This window comes from Arachis stenosperma, chromosome 6, assembly GCF_014773155.1.
Source record: "Arachis stenosperma cultivar V10309 chromosome 6, arast.V10309.gnm1.PFL2, whole genome shotgun sequence".
NCBI lineage: Eukaryota > Viridiplantae > Streptophyta > Magnoliopsida > Fabales > Fabaceae > Arachis > Arachis stenosperma.
In genome coordinates this window covers 126,592,708-126,601,086 of record NC_080382.1, presented here as the reverse complement: position 1 = coordinate 126,601,086, position 8,379 = coordinate 126,592,708, and the positions used below count along the sequence as shown (strand labels likewise).

Here is an 8,379-nt window from a genome sequence, read left to right as displayed (position 1 = left end):
CATTAAATTTTTTTGGCACAAGAATCTCGTTGTCCTTTTAAAATAATTGTCAAATGTTAAATTTTTTTATTAGAGACCTCATTATCTTTCGAAATAATTGTCAAGGCTGTTTTGAGTTTTATTTAAAAAAATAATTGAATAAGTTTGTATATTTTTATTTTAATAATGACTTTTTTAATTTAAATAAAGAAAAAGCCCTGACCTGGCAGTACAACAGTACAACGTCATCCCCGTCAGCATTCCAAATTGGATTCTAGATAATACCCCCGGTCGCCTTCCATTTGTACGGATTTGCCGCCAATCTATCGAACCACGTAACCGCTCTCACCGCCAATCCCGAACAGTTACGTCTTCCTAGAATCCAAAAAACCCGCAATTCTATTTTTTTTTCTTTTTCTTTTTCTTTTTCTTTTTCCATCTCCTTAGTCCTCCTAATTCCTAAACTCCTAATTCTTCCTTGCACACTTCACACGCTCACGCGCTCAGTGACTCACACAACAAAACACTGTACCCTCCCCATTCCTCTCCGTTTAAAAAAGGAAATCGCTCACTTTGCACTTCCACTCTTTCTCTCTCACTCTCTCATTCTCCTTTCTTCTTGGAGGAGTTCATGTAAAAGCACCTTCCTCCTTAATTAATTACTAATAACAAGGTCCTTGCTTACAGAGCTGCTTGTTCTGCTTCCAACATATACACACACAATATGGATGATGAATATGCTAAGCTTATAAGGAGGATGAACCCACCAAGGTAACTTCCTCAATTTCTTATTATTATGGGGATAGTTTAGTACTTTCCTTCATCTAGTACTCAAATACCTGGGGTTTTGCTTCTTTCATAAAAAATACACACACTACTACCAATTTTGGAATCACCTCAATTTTCCTTTTATTTCCAAATTATCTATTTTCGTTTTTTGAAACTTGTATTAGAAAATCAAAGTTCGCTGTGTTCAATTTTCGCACTGTTCGGCCAGATCTTCCCCTTCATTAATCATAATTTTGTTTGTTTTGTTTTTTCATGGACCTTTCAAATTTTCCTTAATCATAATTTTAGCATAGTCGATTTTGATTTATTGCTACTGTCTCAGAATATTTTTATGTGATTTGTTCTGAGGATCGTTATCAACATGTATCAAATCATGAATCTAATTGCTCCTGCAGGGTTGTGATTGACAACAATGCTTGTGAAGATGCCACTGTTATTCAGGTAAATCTTGTGCTATACCATCTCTTTAGGGTTTCGCCAAAATTGAATTGATAACAGGAAAGATTCTGTTATGTCGGTTATTTATTATTATTGTTATTTCAAATTTTTTATGTTTGGATGTTTTAGAATAATAATTTATCGCATTTTACTAAAAAATTGTTTAATTTTTCAGCCATCTACTTTCTTACTATTGAATTTTTTTTTTTTTGTAGGTTGACAGTGTCAACAAACATGGGATTCTTCTGGATGTAGTCCAAGTTCTTTCAGATATGAACCTTGTAATAACAAAGGCCTATATCTCCTCTGATGGGGTGTGGTTCATGGATGGTAAGTTGGTAACTTCCTATTTTCATTGTTGCAAGCTTGGGGGGAAAAGAGAGAAAAAAAATAAAGGGGGGGGGGGGGGGGTTGTTAAGGATAGGATGCTGAAAGTATTATTAATTTATTATCATTATTTATTATTATTGTTGTTAGTTATTATAACTTTACTTCTGATTCTTGTTTTAATTTGATCCTTTTTCAGTGTTTAATGTTATTGATCATAATGGAAACAAGATCAGAGATAAGGAAGTTATTGATTACATTCAGAGGGTAGGAGTTCATGTGGTTTTGTTATTCAAAAACGCTAGGTGCACACCAAAAAATAGCCAACATATATTTTATAAATACATGTGTTGTTTTCAATGTGTATCTGTTTTTTAACCTTAATTTTATACAGTGGCTGATTTGTTGTCTAATTTTTTGTGTACACCTAGTGTGATTGTTTTTATTTTATTTTATTTTTCTTGAAGACAATTTCATTCTAGTTTCTTATTCTTTGTGTCTATGGAAGGGTCATTTTTCTGGGTTCCTGATTGTTTTGAATCATCATACCTGCTGAATGCATGAGCTGGCTATGAAACTAATTTACCATACTTGTTGCTCATTTTCTATATTCATTGTGATTCAGATTGATTCCCTTATCCCTCCAAACATTGTAATAATAACTTTCTGGATCCCATCACTTCGGATAGATATTAGATTTTTGTTAACACTTTAATGCCATCTAGAGTTCTGAACATTTGTGAAATTTTGACATTTTAATTATAAACATTATTATATTATTTGGGATGCCTGATTTAGCTCCCCAAGATATTCTCACCCAAATTTTCAAAGTTTCTTAACTGATCACTGAATATAGGCATGATAATTTTTTATGAATAATATATGATCCTATTAGGATATACTATTCAACAAGATTGAAGTATTTGATTTGTTGTTTTTTTAACCCTGATTTTGCAGAGACTTGAAAATAATCCGAGTTTTGCACCCTCATTCAGAGAGTCTGTTGGGGTTGTACCTACTGAAGAATACACCTCAATCGAACTTACTGGTACAGACAGGCCTGGTTTACTGTCTGAAGTCTGTGCTGTTCTTGCGGACCTTCACTGTAATGTGGTGAATGCTGAGATATGGACACATAATACAAGGGCTGCTGCTGTAGTTAACGTGACAGATGATTCAAGTGGACATGCCATCAAAGATCCAGTCTGCCTCTCTAGAATAAGGGATTTGCTTTGTAATGTTCTTAGGGGGAGCGATGATCCAAAGACAGCAAAAACAACACTTTCACCTCCTGGAGTTACAAATAGGGGCAGAAGATTACATCAGATTATGTTTGCTGACCGGGACTATGACAGGGTTGAAAGAGCAGGACAGGGAAGATATAGAGATAGGGATAGGGATAGAAGTCGATTACCTAATGTGACCGTGGTTGATTGCATTGAGAAAGATTACACTGTGGTTACCATGAGAGCAAAAGATCGACCAAAATTGTTGTTTGATATTATTTGCACGTTGACAGATATGCAGTATGTAGTTTATCACGGTGTAGTCCAAACGGCAAGGACAGAAGCGTATCAGGTTAGCCAACTTTCTGTTTGCCACTTTGCCTTTTAGAAATGATAGTTCACTTTTATAGATTGGAATGCTGAATTAGTTTTGGTGTCGAAACTAACCTTCATTTCTTGGCAATAAATAGTTTGAATACATTATTTGAATTTACTAGAGTTAAAACAAGGAGATGATCTATGATAGGACACTAGAGTCATTTAATCCATGTGCTAACGCCACCTAGTGGGATAAGGGTTAGCTGCTGTTGTTGTGTTTGGATTCTGTATGATTCAAAAGTCTAACAATGTGTCAAATCATTATGAACATGAGTTTCATTTGGCCATTCCATTGGCTTGACTCGCGCATCTTTAATTCTCCTTTCTTCAAGCATAAAATTTTCTCTGATGGAACATTTTCCTCACTTTATCCAGGAGTTTTATATTCGGCATGTTGATGGTTTCCCCATAAGCTCAGAGGCTGAGCGAGACAGACTTGTACAGTGTCTTGAAGCAGCCATCGAAAGGCGGGCGTCTGAGGTATAGCAAGAACACATTTGAAAGCTGTAATTGTCACTACTACTATTATTCAGTTGTGTGCTAAAATGTTCATATACAGGGTATGGAGCTGGAGTTGTGCACAGAAGATCGTGTCGGACTTCTATCGGATATCACAAGAATATTCCGAGAGAACAGTTTATGTATTAGAAGAGCAGAAATATCTACACAGGATGGAAAGGCAAATGACACTTTCTATGTCACAGATGTGACTGGAAACCCGGTTGATCCCAAGATTATCGATTCCATTCGCAGAGAGATCGGCGACACAGTCCTGCAGGTCAAACACGACTCGTATCTCTCACCAAAGTCCCCTCGAACAACAACAATCGGATTTCTGTTTGGAAATTTTTTCAAAGCTCGATCTCTTCAGAATTTTAAGCTGATCAGATCTTATTCTTGAGTAGTCTATTGTATACTCCCAGCACATATACCATGTTTCACAGTTTAATATGGTAGTGTTGTATAGATGCAAAAACACATCTACCTTTGCGCCCCCTAAACTAAGGGGCATGGAAATTACTGTACAGGAGAAAGCTTAAACAACTTTGTATATATAGTGTAAATGGTTATGTACAGTAACATGTTACTTGGGTTGTGTATGTTGTAAATAATCCTGTTAGAATTATCAAGTACAAAAGAGTAAATAGCATTTATCAGTTAGTGTCCTTTGCAATAGATTGGAGGAATCTATGGCCCATTGGTGTCTCTAATTATACTGGTTATATGACTATATAATTTCAGCGACACTTAAGAAGTTGTTAAATTAATGTATTTATTTATATTTTGGTAATATTTTTTTACTTTAATTTTTTAAATTAATAAATGTTAAATAATAGAAAATATTATTAAAATTGTATGCTATCAGTCATTATAATCATCGTATTATACACTTTACATCATAGTATACACTTAAATAAATAAATAATAACTGTATATTACCCCATTGGTTTTTTTCTTTAGAGCTGTAGCTGCATTGACGCAATTCTATCTTCATAACCAGTTGATAGGATAGGAAGGGATAATTTGATTTGATTGTTAAAATTTGAGAATAATGGAATTTTAAAAGGAAGGAATGTGACAATGTATATAAACCATTACCATTTGGCGTTCCCTTGTTATTTCTTGAAGCTCTAGAAAGTTTACTAGCACCGATCTTTTCATCCATAAAATAATGGAATCTATGTCATGTGAACAAACCTTTATGCCTACATTGTATTTGTTGAAAGATAAGAATCAGGGACAACATCTTGGCCAACTTGCCAAATTTAGATGCTTCCTTATTCTGTATGAATAAATGAACCCAAGATTCTTGTATAGTTGTATGACATCCAAAAAAGTAGCTATTCTTTGAAGAGTTTTTATATCGAAAAATGATATTGGCACTATTCTTTGTGGACGCTTATTTTTAATGGTACGAAATATATATTTTTTATATATCTTTTACTTTTTTCTAATCACTTTTAATATTGAAAGTGAAAGTAATCACTTTTAAGTTTTAATATTAAAAGTGAAAGATATACAAAAATTTTATACACAAATAAAGTGCATATAACAACGAGTAACGAGTACAATGCAATGCAAGACGAGTCACTTAACATCTTTCGTTCTTTGAACGACAATAAAATGGCGTTTTGCATCTTTGTTTGAGTAACGTTAACTTCTATACTTAGTTCCCAATTATAAAGGCATAATAATTAGCATTTTTATTTTGTCATCACAAAAGAATTTCACTTTTTCTTAAAAAAGTGCAAGGATATTTCCCCCAATTATATGATTCACTAGCCAAGTAGCCATGATTTGTCTAATCCCGATGACGTATTTTGGAAGTGTGTTGATGACAAATGGCATAAGCAGTAAGCACATTTGTTGGTAGGTCGAATCTAACGAAAAGTCAAAAATATCAAAGATGTGATGCATTACGTGGCTCATTTGTGACTCGGAAGAAAAAGAAATTCACCAACCATATAACTAATAATAATAATGGCTGGTGAATTGACGCAAAAATTCGTTTTTTGTAACAGATTTAAAACTTAAACTTCGTGTGCCGTTTCACTTTCACCAGTTCATTACCATTAATTAATTGTTAATATAAACATGACTCCAAACTTGGAACATGCTTATCTTGTGTACCTGGCTGGCTTACTGGCTAGCACGGGCTATTACATGTAGGGCTGGCAAGGGTAAAATAGCGTAGAGTTTGGATCTAACCTTAACCTTACTCGTGGGTTGAGATTTTTATATAAATTCAATCCTATTTTACTCGCAGGTTGAGAATATTCTAATCCTAATTCTACCCGCTCTTAACTTGCGAGTATCCGACCCTATCCGCGGGTTACAAAAAATATACAACACTATTATATAATTTGATGATAATTTAAAATAGAACTTATTTTTATGTAAAAAAATATTAAATTATCAAATAATAATTTTTTTTTAGTGGCTAAGGATCATTTGCATTTAGTGAGAGGTCTTTGATTCAACATTCACTTAAAACATATTTTTATATAAGTATATAATATAAACATATATAGAGTGTGGGTTAGTCGGATAGGATTAAAGCTCAACCCATACTATACCCGACTCGCACGAGAACTCTACCCACACCTTACCCTACCCACTGCGGATCGGGTTGAGTACTCGCGAATAGGGTACATATTGCCGCCCTTAATTACATGATGAGATTTACTTACCGTAAGATTAGATTAATTAGGTAAACAAATTCTAAAAGTTTACATATTATTTTCAATGTAGCCTAATGTTAAGCCAAAAAACACAGAAAAAAATAATGGTTGGGTTAATAGTCAAATTAGTCCCTCAATGATAAGACATTTTTTAAATTCATCCTTGAATGATTTTTTTAATCAAATTGGTCCTTCAAAAATTGCGTATTAACTATATTTGTCCTCCAATAACTCCATTAACAATTTTTTTCAAAAGTTGATGTTGTAAAACGTTAATTGATAACATATATAATATCTAATATGTCTAACAGGGTATTGACTAAATATGTTTATGAAAATTTATTAATTTAGTCATTTTTTTTTCAATTACAAAAATCATATTCCTAATATGACCTTATGACTAAATTGATAGATTTTCGTAAATATATTTAGTCAACGTCTAATTGAACATGTTATGTGTCATATATGCTATCAGTTAACATTTCACATCATCAATCGTTGACAAAAATTATGAGTGGAGTAACTGAAGAACATATATGATTAATTCGTAATTTTTGAATGACCAATTTGATTGAAAAAATCTTTCAAGGACGAATTTAAAGAATGCCTTATCTTTTGGAGACTAATTTGACTATTAACCCAATAATATTTCCTCATTTGGTGGACAGAAAATTAAAAAAATAAACAAAAATTATAGAACCAACTATGTCATAAGCCAGTATGAGCCAATCCCTTTTTAATTCAAATTTTCTAAAAAAAATAAAATATAATTACTATTCAACAATTTCTTTGATTCCATTCTCACTCTCACACTAAAAAGAACACCACAAATTCTAATCCCTCTTTTCCAAAAATTAATGACGTGCATCTTTCTCCCCAACATCCCACACCATCTTCGCGCACTATCGTCGATTGTCCTTGTAACCTTCGCTGCTGCCGTTCGCGCAGAGAAGACAACTACCATCGCACCTCCACTTCATCCTCCTCACATCTCATTGTTCATTGTCCGTGGATTCCCTTCATCCATACCACGACATTGCGCTCCGAATCAAAAGCAGCTATGTCATCCGCCCTCCTTCACTTCGCATTCATTGCGTGCTGGCTCCTCGCCTCGAGTTGCAGGTCGCCGGCAATGACTTTCTTCTTCTCCATGCGTCTGTTGCTACCATGACATCTTTCTTCTTCTTATTTTTGGACTTTTTTGTTTTAGGTTTTGAATTTTTTTATAGTTTTGGATGTTTCTTTTTTAATAATTTTGGATGTATTATTTTGTTAGGTTTTAAATTTTTTAAAATAATTTTAGAATTTTTAAAATGAATTTTGAAATTTTTTAATTTTTAAAATAATTTTCAATTTTAATGATAAATTTTTTAAATAGCTTTAGATTTTTTCATTATGTTTTGGATGTTTCTCAATGATAATTTGAATTGACGTTCTCTTTAAAGAACTTCTAAAAAGTTTTTGGATATCTCATTTTTTACTAGATCTTGTTACGTTTCGGATGTTAATTTCTTTTATTTGGTTTTGGATTATTTCTTTTACTTATTTTGGATGTTTCTTTTTCCTAAGTTTTAGATATTTTTTCATATATTTTGGATATTTCTTTGTTTTGGATTTTGGATGGTTTTTTTAATAATTTTATATGTTTCTTTTCTTAGTTTTTAGATTGATCATCTAGAACCTTCATTACAAATATCTATCCTACCATATTTCTCTAAATACTTCTAGATTGTTCCATAGTACTCTTCATACTCCTATATACATTCACACTCTTCTAGAATACTATATGACCTTCTAGAGTCTTCTAAAACCTTCTTGGGTATTTCGGGACTTTCTAGGATATTTTAGAACATTCCGAAACCATCTAAAGTATTCTCAAACATTTTAGAAAACTATACAAACACTGATAAATCTAACCTTCTAAAATTTACCGTGACATTCTCCCCCACCTAATGTGCAGACGTCCTCGTCGCGTTCTGTTCATGATAGCGCTCTAACTGTTCTTGGAATTGCCACAAATATTCATGAGCTTCCTAGCTAGCTTCGGTTATCGGGAGTCC

At 33.1% G+C, this 8,379-nt stretch overlaps 1 protein-coding gene across 2 annotated transcripts; it reads left to right on the top strand.

The window, feature by feature from the left end:
• The first annotated feature begins 489 nt into the window (after positions 1 to 489).
• On the top strand, positions 490 to 4,298 carry LOC130935629 (ACT domain-containing protein ACR6-like). 2 transcript variants are annotated; one of them, XM_057865458.1, is made up of 7 exons: positions 490 to 750; positions 1,164 to 1,209; positions 1,422 to 1,536; positions 1,733 to 1,800; positions 2,491 to 3,111; positions 3,513 to 3,617; positions 3,697 to 4,298. In XM_057865458.1, exons 1-7 carry the CDS (start codon positions 704 to 706, stop codon positions 4,036 to 4,038), a joined length of 1,344 nt encoding a protein of 447 aa, XP_057721441.1. In that variant the 5' UTR covers positions 490 to 703; the 3' UTR covers positions 4,039 to 4,298. The 2 variants fall into 2 exon arrangements, with proteins under 2 accessions (XP_057721441.1, XP_057721442.1); XM_057865459.1 differs by lacking the exon at positions 1,733 to 1,800 and having other exon boundaries at positions 558 to 750.
• Positions 4,299 to 8,379: the final 4,081 nt, after the last annotated feature.

Excerpts from the sequence above, each read along its gene's own strand:
- LOC130935629 (XM_057865458.1), top strand. The coding sequence starts at position 704 with ATGGATGATGAATATGCTAAGCTTATAAGGAGGATGAACCCACCAAG. Across the intron at positions 1,537-1,732 it reads TGGGGTGTGGTTCATGGATG|TGTTTAATGTTATTGATCAT; the intron begins GTAAGTTGGTAA and ends ATCCTTTTTCAG. Across the intron at positions 3,618-3,696 it reads TCGAAAGGCGGGCGTCTGAG|GGTATGGAGCTGGAGTTGTG; the intron begins GTATAGCAAGAA and ends GTTCATATACAG.